This window comes from Catharus ustulatus, chromosome 15 (genome assembly GCF_009819885.2).
Source record: "Catharus ustulatus isolate bCatUst1 chromosome 15, bCatUst1.pri.v2, whole genome shotgun sequence".
NCBI classification, from domain to species: domain Eukaryota; kingdom Metazoa; phylum Chordata; class Aves; order Passeriformes; family Turdidae; genus Catharus; species Catharus ustulatus.
The window spans coordinates 6,763,518-6,779,300 of record NC_046235.1 but is presented as its reverse complement, the minus strand read 5'-3'; the positions used below and the strand labels follow the sequence as shown (position 1 = coordinate 6,779,300).

Sequence of the window (15,783 nt, the reverse complement as noted above, 5' to 3'; positions counted from 1 at the left end):
GTAGAAGTCAAAGGGAAATTGAGGGCTTTCTGTCAACTTCAGTCTAGGAGGCTTTTTTGCTTTAATGCACTATGAAATTAAAAACTGAAACCTTGACATTTTTAGCTTAACTAACATTAGTATTCACTGCAGGAATCCATTACTTTCATGTTGTGGAAGATTTTTTAAAAATTGAAATATCCATGATTTAACACAAAGTTATTTCTCTGATCATTCATCTTGCTGTATTGTAGCAAAAGCTGGGCTGTGCTTAGTTGAAATGTAACATGAAGAGCTAGAATTCTCAATCTGCTTGACCTAATTAGAGCCCTCCTCCTGTTTGCTATAAAAGACAAATTGTGTAAGACTCAGTGCCAATGCTTTGAATGGATCTCATACACACAATAGCTGGGCTTGCTCATGGCTAGCTGTTACGAGGTAAAAATTTAAGCTCATACTGAGCTGCTTAAATGGTACTACTGGGACCAGACCAAAAGCTTAACAGGATTCAGAGCCACATGTGATGTCGAGCTTGGATTTGTGTTTTGGTTTCAAAGGTCAGCAGAGCCAGCACTGCTCTCAGTCCATGTGCAGGCACAGCAGACAAAGGGACAAGTGCACAGTTGAACTGCAATGATTTCCTAGGCTGGTAATTCCCTCTGTGGTTTGGCAGTGCCTGAAGTGCTTCTTGGAAATGGAGCAGGTAAGGCTCTGAATATTTGCATTAACAGGTTGCTACCACACTTTGGTTACAAAATCAAGGGAAAAGCAAATGGGGAGGGGATAGGGAGACTTAATGATGTTTTAGTCTCTGAATTACAGTCTGAAATGTTAATTTAATGGGTGGTCCATTCAGTCAGCCAGGGATGCATAATGCTTAAGTGGCTATGATCTAGACAACAATACAATTTTTATTGTGTTGTAAAATTTTAGTGCTTCACAAAGTGGATGTAACAATAATAAAGAAATTAAAAGTATAGGTAGAATACTACAGAACTCGAGATAAATATTTGAGGAAAACCTAGTTTATATTATATAATGAAGATACAAAAACTGCAAATAATCTATTCTGGTGACAAAAATGGTAAGTTATTTTACAGGCTGATTGTAGCTTGAGATTTCAGTGTTCATGCTCTTGCTATTTTCATCTTGTTCTGAGCCTAGAAGACAAAAGTTTTATTTTCCTACCTTGCTTTTTGTTAAAATGCGCAGGGAGTTCTTCCAAGCTGTGTTGGGAGAAGATGATGTGACATCTGGTGTACTTGGGAGTTCTTACCTCCATACTGCTACACAGTTTGGTATTTCTTGTAGGTTGTTCTTGATTTCATGTTATGAATTACTGGTATTTTGAAATTGAATTCCCTTCCATTAACCTTATAATCTTATGTCAATTCTATGTCAGCTTGGGCATCTGTATTACATGAAGGCAGAAACTGGCTGAAGTAGTTTAATTCTTTTATGTATATGCACCTTTTTGTCCTTTTAAATGTTAGTTGTTTGTCATAAATAAAAGTCATTTATAATATTCTATAAAAATCTAGTATGATTCCGTTAAATTTTGGTAGACCTTTCTGGTTTTCATTCCACTTTTAATCAAGTCAAAATAAATTCATTGGCATAGATTTAAGTGTGAAGTATCTACAGTGAGCTTTGGCCAGTAGTTTTAACGTATCTTCTCTTGCTAAAAAAATCCTAGGCCCAGTCTCTGCCTTTGTGCATCAGAAAGGGTACAGTAACACTTGGTATACAGTATCCTGTTACCTTCGAAAACTTGTATGAAAAAGAAATCAAATCTGTCAACTTGTAAGCATGTAATGATACAAATATGGTACTGTAAGTAGTAATTGCTCTCAGAAACAACTACCCCTTCTCTGTGGGATTTACCACTTTGTATTTCACAAATGTAAAATCACAAAAGCAAGTTCACAGCTTCAATAGGGGTGGTGTGGTCAAATGTTACAATGCAGTAACTTTTCTTACAGTTTAAAGTACCATGACCATGAAAAGAGGAGCCGGCCCTGCAGATACGTTAGCCTCAGTGCTTGCGGTGCCGCTAGAGTACAGGCCTGAGGCCAGGAGCCTTATGAGTGGCCATGGCGTGTGGTTTCCCGAACGCCAGCGCCGTTGCCGCGGGGCTGTGAAGCTGTGCTGCCGGGCGGGGCTGGCTGCACGCACTGACAGCTAACACTGTCCGCCACCCGCAGCCCTCCTACTCTCCCCGCCCCGGACCCTGCCCGCCCCTTTAAATACCGCTCTGGCCCCGCCCCCTCCTGCGCCCCCCGCCCAATGGGTGCGCGGCGGCGGCAGGCGCGTGCGTCTGGCGCTCAGCGTGACGAGGGCGCCCCCTGTCGCGCGGCCCGCAGCACGGGCGCGGAGGCTCGCTCGCGCAGCGCCGGGCGAACCGCGGGCGCGGAGCGGCACCAGGCCCGGCCCGGTCCCGCCATGGTCGGCCGGGAGAAGGAGCTCAGGATCCGCTTCGCACCGGGACGCTGCGAGCTCGTGGAGGTGAGGGCGGCGGGGCCGGCAGCCCGCCGCGGGGCAGCTGTGCCGGTGTGCATCGCGGGGCCGGGCGTGTAGGCCCGGAGCGCTGACCCGTTCACAGCGGGGCCGGACCCGGGGAGCCGCGGGTACCCGAGAACCGCAGCCGGGAGCGCCCGCGGGCTCCAGGAGCTCGGGTCATTTTGTATCCGCACGGCCCCGCAGGAATGGCCAGGGGGACGCTTTCCTCGGCAGCTCGCGGCGCTCGGGGGTCGCGGGGCCGCTCTCGGCGGGGCCGTGGCGTAGGGAAGGGCTCGGCGATAGCGACCGTGCGGTGATTCCGCGTAGGGAGGCGCGCCCCTGCCTGCTGTCCCGGCCGGGGTCTGCGGTGCCCCACAGGTGTACGTGCGCTGCCGCAGCAATGAGGGCTGGGCGTGTAGGGAAAGGCACAACAACTTCTGGCAACGCGAACGTAGGTTCACCTGTCATTCCAAGCTTTGGAAAGCCCCAGGCTTTCCCTTTTGCTTTCTGTGACTGGGGGGGATGTCAGAGCTAAGAGACCTCAGTCTCCCGTTTCCTTCCCTGTAGTGACTTGGATCTTAGAGTATTACGTTGCAAATCTGTTACAGCAGTAGCTTCCGGGTTTTAGTGGCCATTCCTTAAAAGTGGTTTGAGTTCATCATGATTTTCTTAATAAAAATATAAAGCTTGAAAACCCTTATAAAAAACTTTCAAAGTACTTGTTTCTGGTTTTCAACTTGAAATGTATCAATGTATCATGTATTGTTCTTTTTATGAATTATGCTGTTATTTTATATTTTGGTAGTGTCTACAAAGTGATCTGGTGTCTCATAAATGCCATTTCTTAATCTCATAATGCTGCGAGTTTATTTTTATGTGAATGAGACTTCTAAATACAATACTTTTTTGTTATTCTTGGTTAATATGGATATCAGGTGCCGATAAACGGGATGGTTCCTTACAAACCTCAAAATGGCATGTTTCAGTAGTGTTAGCAGACCATAGAAATGCTGCAGCAGTTGGGTGATGTCCTGTGAAGGAGCAAGGCAGTATACAGGGAAAGAGTTCATCTGTTCAGGTTTTGTGTCAACAGAATGTTAAAACTTCTGACAAGAAAGAGGTTCAAACTGGTAATTAGTTGGTGTTGGATTTATGAGAAATGTGTATAATTTGTCTTGCTCTTTCGGAAACAAGTAACTGGAATCCATTAGTCTTGCAGACAACAGCAGTAGCGTGCAGGCGTGCTTGGTGAAAGCTGTGTTTGTGTCCAGTTCAAGCTGTGCTGCTGATGTAACATCCTCTTTATGATATGTAAAGTAAACAAACAGATGAATGAGGCTTTAAAACATCAGATTTTGCAAATGACACTTTGTTTTCTGTATGTCACTTCTTACTTACTGAAGACATTCAGTGTTGTTTTTAGAGAACCTTTTGGCTCTGTTCTGCAGCAAGTGTTGGATATTTATTAGTGGGTACCTCTGGCTGTGGAAGCCCTGATCAGAGGTTACCTGATCCTGTGACACTCTGTGCAGACTTTTGTAAGAGAAGTACAGAAGAAAATAGTAGTTGCATGTTCTTATTCATGCTCAGAGAAACCTGAGTAGCCTTAAAAATGGTAAATCAGGTCGTGTTCTCAGGTAAGATTTAAGGATAAAAACATTGCTTTTGAAACATCGCTTGCTGTAGTCTGTCATTTTCAGGCAACATCCAGATGTAAATTATTAATTTTCATCTAGTACTAATGGGAATAAATCAATTTTAATTTTGATATTTAGAGCTGAGAAAAATGCACTGTGCTGGGAACTTGAGACAATTGTTTTGGGGTAGGCTGTTTCCATCATGCCCTGCTGCATATACCCACATGGAACAAATGCTTTGTAACTTCACGGGTGAAAGACAATAATTTGGAAGTGATTGCTGTGGCTTCCTGTGCTGCAATCAAAAAATAGCAGACTGGTACAATGCTTAGAAATTACTGGGCCATTGAGATTACATAGCAGAGAGCATTCTATGATGTACAGAATTATAGTAATTTGTCATAAATTGTCCTTGTGTGTAAAGTGGTCAGGACATCCAAGATTTGTCCTGCATGCCCAAAGTTTTTTCTATGCAAGTGTGGTAAAGATACGCTTTCATTTTTGTTTTTAGCAGGCAGTTTTTGGGTTTATTCACGGCAGATACAGGAGGAAAGCATTAAAGGAAAATAAAGATTGCAGAGACACACATGGATCTTATGTTTGCTGTCTCGAAAACTTGATATTCTGGTGGGATGAAGTTTGTGTGTGCTGATGTTCACAGCTTTCTGAAGTACCAAAATGTGCAGGAGCTAAAGTACAGCTTTAGTCTGTTGTATGGATTGAGAGCTGAAATTGTAACACTTCTAGATGCATTTTGTAAAATGGACAAGAGATCTGTATCTTGGTTTTACTTACTGTTAGACTGTTGTATTGAATAACAATTAATTACTCTTCTATTTAATAATAAAATTAAAGATTTGGATTACTACTACTAAGTTATATTGTATTGCTGCAGCCTTTAACAAGAACAACCTATCCAGAATGATTTGTTGTAGGACTTGTACCCTCAATGTTACATCTGTTTTTTGTGTCTATTTTCTAAAGAAGTTATTTCCCTCCTTTCAGATTGCACAAAGTTATCAGCTTTTGAATGAACTTAAAGTTTTGTCTTCACTAGTGGTTTGGGTTGTTGTAGAAGTAAATGAGTTGAAGTTTTGTTTTTGTTACCTTTGAATATATGTGTAAATAGTTGACTGGCTGCAGTATTGGTCCTGCCAGATGTTGGTGTTCCATGAGACACTTCAAAAGACTCAGGAGAAGCTTTTTTTAATACAGTAACTTCTGACTGTAGTCTTGCATATTTCTAAAGGAAAAGCAGTAAAAAATTACAGTAGAAACAAAACTTTTCCTGTTGTCATTTCCCTAGGAAGATGTTGACATTCCCAGTAGGCGAGTTTTGATCACTGGTGCTACGGGACTTCTTGGCAGAGCTGTGTTTAAAGAATTCAATGAAAATAATTGGAACACAGTTGGTTGTGGATACAGGAGAGCTCAGCCCAGATTTGAACATATTAATCTTCTCGACTCTATTGCAGTTCACGATATTATCCATGATTTTCAGGTAAGTTTCTGGAGTATAAAGTGGATGGGAAGGGTACTTTATGTGTCCAGTAGTCAGCTGGTAGTACTGCTGAGTTCTGGGACATGAGGGGGGCTGGTGCTTTGGCAGAGCTCTGACAAAGGTGTGGCTGTGTGTTCTACCCCACCCAGAGCAGAGGTTTGCTCTCTAGATACAGATAGCTCTGGCCTTTGCTATGCTTACCACAGACAGGCTGCAGGTATGTGCCAGTACACTGAAAAGGAAAAGATATATATGTGTTATTGATACAGTAATGTGTGGATATGCAGTTCTGGGAAGGTGGAGGAATATTTGAATATAACAGCAGTAACTTTATGTAGTGTACAGTGTTCACTGGTTTCTTGAGTCTTAGTACCAGGAGGAATATATAAAACCTGAAATACATGATCCAGGGTACCAGTCTATAAAATAGTACATATCATCTTAATAATTTGCATATGTCAAGTAAGCCATATGTAAATAGCTTACCTAAAAATTTTTGTTACTTTGTTTTACCTGAGGGTTGTCATCGTAAGAGTTCATGTGCAAGTGCCATCTCTTGACATATTGGTTGTTTAAAATTAGTCTTTAATTTCCAGCCTCATGTTATAGTGCACTGTGCTGCTGAGAGAAGGCCAGATGTGGTAGAAGGTCAACCAGATGCTGCTTCTCAGCTCAATGTAGCTGCTTCAGCAAACTTAGCAAAAGAGGCAGGTAAGGGGGCCATCTCATGGATTTGGTGTCTTGTTAAAACCCTGCATCTATTTATACAGGACATCAATACAAATAGTATAAGTGTGAATGTCACTTCTGCCATCAGTGTGCTGTTGATCTGTTTTCCGTAGGAGTAGTGTGCACAACTCTGTGAAGGATCTAGGAACAGACAAAGCAGCAGGAATGAATGTGCATGGAAGATGAGATCCTTGGGAGTTTGGTTTAAGGGTCTATTGGGATTTTAAAGAAGGCATGAATAAATATAAATTATGTATAAATATTTTCTTCCTAGCTGGAGTTGGAGCATTTCTGATCTACATTAGTACAGACTATGTATTTGATGGAACAAGCCCTCCATATAAAGAGACTGATGTACCAAATCCCCTGAATTTGTATGGTAAAACCAAACTGGAGGGTGAAAAGGCAGTTTTGGAAAACAATGAAGGTAAGACACTCAACCATTTTTAATACAGGCTTTCTATTTTTAATCAGGTATATATTAGCTCAGTAGACTCTTAAGTCAATGATGAAGTTGCAAAACCATGGAAATGAGTTTCAGAGAAGAAAGTGATTCGGAGTTGGTCTCCTTGCTCATGAGCAGTTCCTCTTGCTTGCATCTTGACTAAAGCTTTTATTTCTTGCTTTTTTATTTCTTTATTTGTTTCTTTTTTTTCTTACTGCTTGCAATCTTCATGTTGTCTCTCACTGATGGACATTCATAAGCCTTTGTCTTGTGAATCTGCTGTTCATAAGGAAAGATAAAATACTTAATTCAATACATAGCTGCAGTTATTTATGGGGATGCATTGCAAGTATTGTCAATGTGTGTTTACTTAAAGGGAAAACCAGACTTGTGATTCAGTAATAATGCAGCTCAAATCAACATGGAGTCTTGTTGCTCTTTGGATTTTGCTCTGTTACGTATGTCAACAGGCCACCCATTTTGGTTTTACTCACCTGCACACATTAGATTCCTGCTTGTAGCACTTTTTAAAAGGTTAGTGACATATTTATGGTTTTAAACAACAAGATTTAAAAATTTGTTTATGTCTTAATGAAAATTTTGCATACGAAATATATAAACATAATTTTTAAAGTTCTGCTTAAGGGAAAAGAGCACATTACTTTTAATTTAAAATTTATTTCTTGCATGAAAGAGAGATTTGGCTGTTTCTAGTTAGTGCACTGTCAGTGTCAGTCACGGATTATAAGGAAAGAAGCACTTGTATTTTATCAAAAAATCTGAAGAAAATAATCTCAGTACACATGCAGAAGAGGCTTCTGATAAGTCAGTATGATACTAACACTGTGGTTCTGTGCTTCCCAACCAGAGAACCCAGCTATTGATAAATTAATGTGATGGTCTTCCAGTAAGTAAATATATGCTGTGTATGATGGATTTGGCATTACTAGTAAGAAAGAAACTTTGTAAAAAAAATACTTTGATAGGAAAACTCTCATCTAAGTAAAAATAAATTTAAATTACAAGTTATTAACTCCATCTTTAGATTAAATAGTCTCCGAATTTCACTGTGATGCTGTTTACTCCCTCTTTTAGATTGGTAATGAAGATAAGACTTTACCAAATCCAAGTATGTGTGGGTATCTTGCTAGACCCTTCCCCCAACTCAGCACTGCAGTTTGTTTCCTAAACTTTTGGATCAGGATCTGTCAGGCAGTAGTGGGTTGCAGCAGTGGTATTATTAGCAGGATGAGTGTCAAGGTGGTGCTGAGTAAAGAGTTTGAAAATATGAGTTCTCTTGATTCATACAAATACAAATATTTTCCATGTACTGGTGTTCCAACGACTAATTTACTGATATGGTGTAGGTAGAATTCCATTGGTCAAATCTGTAGCTGTGTGAAGAATTGCCCTGTTCATTTCTGTTTTAAAATGTAAAAATCTCCAATAAGTGGAGGTTTAACATATTTTAAAAAAGATACTTTTTGTTGGTTAGAAAGGGATACATGCTTATAAAGAAACATATGTATATGCATGTGTATATGTATGTGGTCATGATTGTCAGGAGGTCCTCAGAGCTGTTAACCATGAGGCTGATTCTCTTCATGTCCCAGAGAGCTGAGAAAAAAAGGAAGGCAGTTGTCGTCTCAAAGAATGAATATTTTTAAAGTACAGTAATTTCATGAGTATAAGGCGTACCGGAGTATAAGGCGCACTTCCGGGCTGCTGGCAAGTTCCCATACTTTGTCCATATATAAGGCGCATAAAGTATAAAGTGTACTTTTTTTTTGCAGCGAGGATCCATCGCTGGCTCTCCACACACAGCTGCTGCGGCCACCGGCTCCCCCCGTGTGGCTCCTCCTGGTGCGGCGGCTGCCGGCCGGGGCTGCCCTCTCCCACCCTCCCCTGCCCTCCCTGCGTGGAGCTGCTGGCTGGGACTGCCTGCTCCCGCCCTCCCTGCGTGGCTCCTGCCGGCCAGGGCTGCCCGCTCCCGCCCTCCCTGCGCGGCTCCTGCTGGCCAGGGCTGCCCGCTCTCGCCCTCCCTGCGCGGCTCCTGCTGGCCAGGGCTGCCCGCTCTCGCCCTCCCTGCGCGGCTCCTGCTGGCCAGGGCTGCCCGCTCTCGCACTCCCTGCGCAGCTGCTGCCAGCTGGGGCTGCCTACTCCCGCCCTCCCCATGCGGCTCCTGCCGGCTGGGGCTGCCTGCTCCTGCTCTCCCTGCGCGGCTCTCACGTCTTGCACATCCAGGTTGGCAATTTTCCGAACTTTGTCTATATATAACGCATTGGCGTGTTCGGATCATAATTTCAGTCAAAAAGGTGCACCTTATACTCGTGAAATTACTGTAATTTAAAAATAAATGTTTCAACCAATATTTAAAGAGAGGAAGAACATATCTGCTGAGTGACCAAATAACTGCTTCTAGAGCAACAGGAAATCAGTGTCATATTGGGTTTTCTATTTGTTTTTCTGTTTAAATACAGTCATTTCGCGACTATAAGGCGCACCCTTTTGACTAAAATTTTGCTCCGAACCGGGAAGTGCGCCTTATAATCCAGATGCACCTTATATATGGACAAAGTTCAGAAAATTGCCTGAGCCACCTCAAACTGTGGCAGCCCCGAGCCGCGGCCACCCCAAGCCACACCTCGCCTGCTAGCGCCAGGGGCAGGTGGGAGTGCCAGGGCCCACATACGGGGAAGATGCTTGGGGCTGTGTTTAAAGTCTACACCAATCTGTGAAAAATGTTTGCAAACAGTACCTGCCAGTAAACCCCACAATCGTGATTCCGTTACTAATTCGTTATTTTATTTCGCGCAGCACGGATCCTTGCTGCAAAAAAAAAAGTGCGCCTTATAGTCCGGTGCGCCTTATCTGATCTACAAAGTTGCGAATTTTGCTGACTCCTGGAGGGGTGCCTATAATCTGGTGCGCCTTGTAGTCATGAAATTACTGTACTTATTCTAATTTACAGTAATTTCATGACCATAAGGCGGACCGGACTATAAGGCGCACCCCCCAGGAGTCGGCAAAATTTGCAACTTTGTAGATCATAATAAGGCGCACCGGACTATAGGGTGCACGTTTTTTTTGCAGTGAGGCTTGCCCCCAGCTACCCCCGAGCGGTTGCTGGCCGAGGCCCCACCTCAACCCGGCAGCCATTGGCCCCCAGGCCCGCCTCCACCTGGCAGGGGCGGTACCGCAACACTGCCGGCTCCCCCCACGGCTCACACTTCCGGGGTGGCAAATGTTGCAACTTTGTACATCATATAAGGCGCACCGGACTATAAGGCGCACTTCCGGGTTCGGGGGGAAATTTTTGTCAAAAGGGTGCGCCTTATAGTCATGAAATTACTGTACTTCTCTGTGAGAATGATTTCTGTGTTAGCTTTTTCTGTTTGTCTCTTCAATAGCTGTAGCATTTTCCTCCAAATATATTAAGAATGGCAATATTTTGATGACTTCAGCTTCTAATATCAGGTCTGATTTGTTTTCTCTTTCAGCAAAACTATTACTATTAAGTAATTTGTCATAGCATGATTTCTCCTCAGAGGCTTTTTGAGTCTTCGTGACAGAGATAGACTAGTGTGATGTATTCCATCATGAAATATGCTTCTTTTTGCATTTTGTTAATTTCTCAAATCACTGTCCTGGAATCTAATGTTATTTACTATTGTGTTATTTGAACCTATTCCGTATTTGTCAAGCTTTTCAATTATTTCAAGCTTCATGTATTTTTTTCTGGTAAATAATATCCTCCCTTATACAGAAGGCATCTGGATGATGGGTGAAAAATATTTGTAATTGCTGCCTGAATATGATCACTTGAGATTGGTGGGAATTTTACTCCTTGTTTTTACCCAGTGAGGATGGGGAGTGCTGAAGTAGCTGCACAGAGTAGTCAGGTTTATATTTTTTAAATTTTTGTTCTAATCTAAACAGGCACCTTTATGCAGTTAATGAAAGCTTGTTAACTTTCTGGAAATCACTGGCATAAATGAAAATAAATAATAATGTCTATAATCTTCTTGTTTATGAACTGGTTTTGATATAGATTAAAGTTATATTCTGTGAACCAACATACTACTTGGATTTTATTTGTGATTTGTAGATGCTTAATATGATCAGCATATTTCTTAGCACTTCCACTTTTCAGATTATGCTGCAGCATTTTTACCCACCCATGATCTAAAATATTCTTTCTTTTAGAAACTGCAGTACTTAGGATTCCTGTCTTGTATGGAGAGGTGGAAAGACTGGAGGAAAGTGCTGTGACAGTTATGTTTGATAAAGTGCAGTTCAGTAATAAATCTGCCAACATGGACCACTGGCAACAGAGATTTCCTACCAATGTCAAGGATGTAGCAGCTGTTTGCAGACAACTAGCAGAGAAGAGAATGCTGGTAAGAATGGCAAGAAACGAGCCTCTGCTGAGTTCTCAGCTTTGCTTCTGAACAGGACTGTACATCACCTGGATTATTTGCGTTTCTGGAATGCTGGGAGGGAGGAAAGGACTATAATACTACAGGATCTTTGCATGACTATGAGGGTATTGTGGTCTTTGAAACAAAAGTGGTTGATGGGACAGAACCTTCTGAAAATTGTATCTCCTGGTATAGAGGAAAGAATTAGAAATGCTGAACTTATTCTGATATGCCTTTTACAAACCGCTAGCTTGAACTAGAAAAACCCATGTAGTTGAATGCAATTCTCAAAGATGCACTTGTTTATTGTATTAACAACACTGAAGTGGCCAACCAAAGCCCCTGGACAATTACTTCCTTGTATTTGTTGATTGGTTCTGTTACCTTGCAAAGATGGTAATCTGAAGGTGGTGTGGTGAACAAACAGCCACCTGTATTTTTGCCCATGGTGACTTTGAAAATATGGACTGTGGACATGATGCAGTCAGTTTGACTGGACTTTAACATAGTTTGCAGTTTAGCATTCAGAATATTTGTGATGCCTTTTGCCTTTGTTTTTGAGTAAGTGAACATCACAGAACAGCTGAGTTCATTCTCCCCAGCTCTTCAACCTTGCTTGATTGGTAGGCAGCTCCTTTCCCTCCTGTTCATTCTACAGGACACAAGCTGTATGTGAAGTCAGGTCAGATAGAAGTAACACCAGTTTCCCATCTCAGTCCCATGTCGGGTATTCTCTGAAAGGGTACAGATGTTTCTAGAACATCACTGAGGTGCTTTAAGGTGCCTTTTGAGATAGGGTCTTGCTGGATTGTAATTCTGCACAGTTTTTGCGCAAGAATTAGCCTGAGGGCCAGCTGAGTGCTTCCTTTCATCTGTTGTTGCAGTAATAAGCAGACAGGACTCAGTTTCTTCATTAAGAAAAAGCGGAATCTTTATTGCATAGTTCATATTTTATAGGAGTACCAAAAGGCATCGTGTTAGATCTAATTAGCTAACAATACCCTGATGTGCAGTTCATTGGTCAGTAAATGGCATTTTGCATGTGTGTCAAATGTCTCTATTCCTGGATTGTTTACATATCTTCTTCATCTATTCTCATGGAACAGATTTCTTGTTTTTTACAGGTGCAGACTGTTTTTCTCTACAAGAATAGTTTGTTGTGTTAACTACTTCTCATTCTTCTGATTCTTCCTTATGGAACTTACAGGACCACTGGTAATTCAGCAGAGCCAGACCTGATTTTATAAGGCCTTTCTTTTATAATGTCTCTACCTCTATGCAACAATCTGTGTTTCCTCTTGCTTCCCTAGGACCCATCAATAAAAGGAACCTTTCATTGGTCTGGCAATGAACAGATGACTAAGTACGAGATGGCATGTGCAATTGCAGATGCTTTCAACCTTCCCAGCAGCCACTTGAGACCAGTAAGTGATGTGTTGTTGGACCTGTAGGCAGACAGATGTTCCTGATCATTGCAAGTATAGGTCTCCCACTGACTGTACAGGTGAGCTGCTTCTTCAGGACAGACTCTGTATGTCCAGCACAGCAGCTCTGTTGTTGAGGGGAGTGGCTGGTATCGAGGAAAATAACAGCTGCTTTGACCTGCTGAATTAGAAAGATTAGTCAGTCAGTCACCAGTTTTCCAGTCTATAGTGTAATGGTATTTCTGCAGAACAGTTCCCCTAAGTCAAAAGCAAATGTGTACTCTTATGCTACTGATTGATAGAACATTAACTTGAAGATAGGGCTCTGTAAAAGCTGTGCAATATCCAGGTTTATTTCTGAATACGTGCACTTAGGAACTACAAATTATTTTTGCTTTGCTTAAAACACCTGCAGTTAATTATTGACACTTGAGACTACTCTTAAAGACATATTAATGTGGTGGGCATATAACATGTCAAGAATATTTTATCTATGTACAAAATAAATTCTAAGGATTCAGAATTGTCGAACAGTGGAACTGAAATGTGACTTGTAAGATGGAAGAAAAACAATGGAGAATACTTAGTCTTAATTTTTTTCTGCTCACCTCTATTTCTCTTCAAGTATATTGATCAAGACATGGTTCCATTTACATTCTGGAACGTTCCTTACTTGTGGCAATAATCATAAAGTGAAAATATGAATAAAATGTTGAAAAACACAAATAGTAGCAGTAAAGAGAGTGAGAAAAATTTACCTTAAACCACTTCACATGGCTTGACATGTTGAAATAAAGTTAAGTATAAAACAAGCAAATATCAAAAACCCAAACTGAAAAAACCCCCTCAAAATAGTTGGAAGGGAGGAGGTGATCATACCCAGATAGAAAACTGTGAGGAAAAAGTTCTAATGTACGTGTACTAGTATTTTTCTGATTACTTATTGGTGTGGGGTTTTTTTGGTTTTCTGTTCCTGTTTTTAGATTACGGATAGTCCAGTTGTGGGTGCTCTTCGTCCAAAGAATGCTCAGCTGGACTGCTCCAAGTTGGAGATGCTGGGAATAGGTCAGAGAACGCCATTTCGAGCTGGGATCAAAGAATCACTTTGGCCTTTCCTTGTTGACAAGAGATGGAGACAGACAGTCTTCCATTAGTTTGTAACTTTTTTAGTAAAATTATGGTATGTGGCACTTTTTTAAAAGAAAAAATAGTTTTGTATGAGTGTTCTTAAATTGTGACATTTATGAGCTTTCATTTAATTGGGTAAACAAATGGTCTTGCACTAGTGAAACTTAGCATAAAAAAAGTTCAGTGACAAAACCTGAGCCTATTTGATGTCATGTTTTTTTTGCTTCCACTTGTATCAGTCTAATTTAATATCTGTTCTTGGTGGATTGAGGTTCTTAGTAACGAGTACTGTGTGCTGCTAAGAATGACTCAGATCACTTGCTGACTTACTTTTGGCTGAAATACATTGTTGATGCTTAAGGTCTGTGCCATTGTTGTATATAACATTTCATTAAAAGATATGGTCAGTTACTTTATCACCAAAAATATGAGGTTTTTGTTTTTAATTTTGGAAGGTGGTGTTCTTAGGGAGTTAAGCTGAAGTAGGAATCCTTAAATGTTTGTTTTGCTTGAGCTCTGATCAAAATGTTTTTTTAAAAAGTGAAACTTTATTTTTGCAATTATCAAGTGTACTTTTTATGCTTGAAATATTTTCAGAATGTTCTGTAAATTGAATGCCTGCAGCTTTGTATTTGAATAGTAAGTTGTATGCATGTGTTTTCACAGTGACTTACAAACATTTAGGGGAGGGTGGGAACGGTGGGCAGCCAGTAGTTTTGACCTGGGGTGTTTTTGAGTGGGGGATTGGAGTTAAAGGGTTTTGGGGTTTTTTTGGTGGGTGGTTGTTTGTTTTTGTATGAAAGCACAAAATATCTTTATCCTTCCCTTCCCTATTTGGGGACAGCATTTTCAACTTGTTAAATTAATGGAAGATGTTTGTTAGTCAGTAAATGGAGATGGAGAGGAAAGGTGTTCAATAATTTGTAGCACTGCAGCGGCTTTTGCACAGACTGTCAGACCTGGCACTGCTACAGCTTGTTCTGGGACAGCAAGGTGTATGTAGTGAAGGTTTGCAGCATAATAAAACTGCAATAGTCTCATGTAAGACAGTCTATAAAGCCGGACTCAATAGCCATGGAGGAAGAATATTGTAAAGCTTTGCTTCCTTTTGAAGTTGTAGAATCAACAGTATAGATGTTCTGATATTACTAGCAGATTATTAGTAAAACTAGTAAAAAGTGCAGTTGGATGGTCATTTATTTTTCTGAGGCTGAAATGAAGGGGAAGGAAAAGATGTTCAGATTAAATTTTTTTTTTATGTGTGTGGGAGAGGCACACACAAAATAAACCAATTGAAGGTCTTGTAAAGGTCAGCTTCACATTCAGTCATTTCATTTCAACTAGCATATGCTAAGCATTCATAATCCCAGTTTGTTTTTAGTCAGAAATCCTGATATACACATGGTAACCTATCTCCAAAATGACAATAAATATGTATTGCCAGCATGAGAAACAATTGTTGATTCTTTATTTACCATCAGGATTAGTTTAGCTGAATCACAAATGTTTGCAATTCTTCTTGAAAACTGTGTGCCCTGTCAGTGTTGGGGTTTTTCTCCCTCTTTAATTCAATAATTATTTCCAGACTTGGATTAGGTTGGATCAGTTTCTCTGTCAGTGTCACTGCCTTGAAGATTTGATAAATGTGCACACAAAAGATTCAGGTGGTGTTGAAAATGCAAGCCCTGAAACATCTTGGGCCTCAGGCCTGGATCAGGAAGATTCTGTGTCACTTCCCCTTGCAGAGGGCAGTTTGACCAGGAAGGAAAAAAGGATGACTTCTCTCCCAAAGAAAAAGGACCTAAGTGAGATGTGTTGGGCATTTTACTTGCAGGGCAAAATTGAAATATTTGAATTTTCCACACTGGGCAAGTAAGTCCCGCTGTCCAGTTTATACACTGTCTTGGGTTGCAATACAGGATGTAACGAGAAATATGTATTCTATCACCATCTGTGGAAGCAGGATGGCACAGTGATCCTTATGTCCGTGGGACATATTATCTGCTACTGGGCAGATAAT

At 41.1% G+C, this 15,783-nt stretch overlaps 1 protein-coding gene across 2 annotated transcripts; it reads left to right on the top strand.

The window, feature by feature from the left end:
* Nucleotides 1-230: 230 nt before the first annotated feature.
* Nucleotides 231-15,216, top strand: LOC117003297 (methionine adenosyltransferase 2 subunit beta). 2 transcript variants are annotated; one of them, XM_033073146.2, is made up of 7 exons: nucleotides 231-682; nucleotides 5,422-5,616; nucleotides 6,213-6,327; nucleotides 6,620-6,772; nucleotides 10,997-11,190; nucleotides 12,522-12,635; nucleotides 13,619-15,216. In XM_033073146.2, exons 1-7 carry the CDS (start codon nucleotides 674-676, stop codon nucleotides 13,787-13,789), a joined length of 951 nt encoding a protein of 316 aa, XP_032929037.1. In that variant the 5' UTR covers nucleotides 231-673; the 3' UTR covers nucleotides 13,790-15,216. The 2 variants fall into 2 exon arrangements, with proteins under 2 accessions (XP_032929037.1, XP_032929036.1); XM_033073145.1 differs by lacking the exon at nucleotides 231-682 and adding an exon at nucleotides 2,322-2,484.
* Nucleotides 15,217-15,783: the final 567 nt, after the last annotated feature.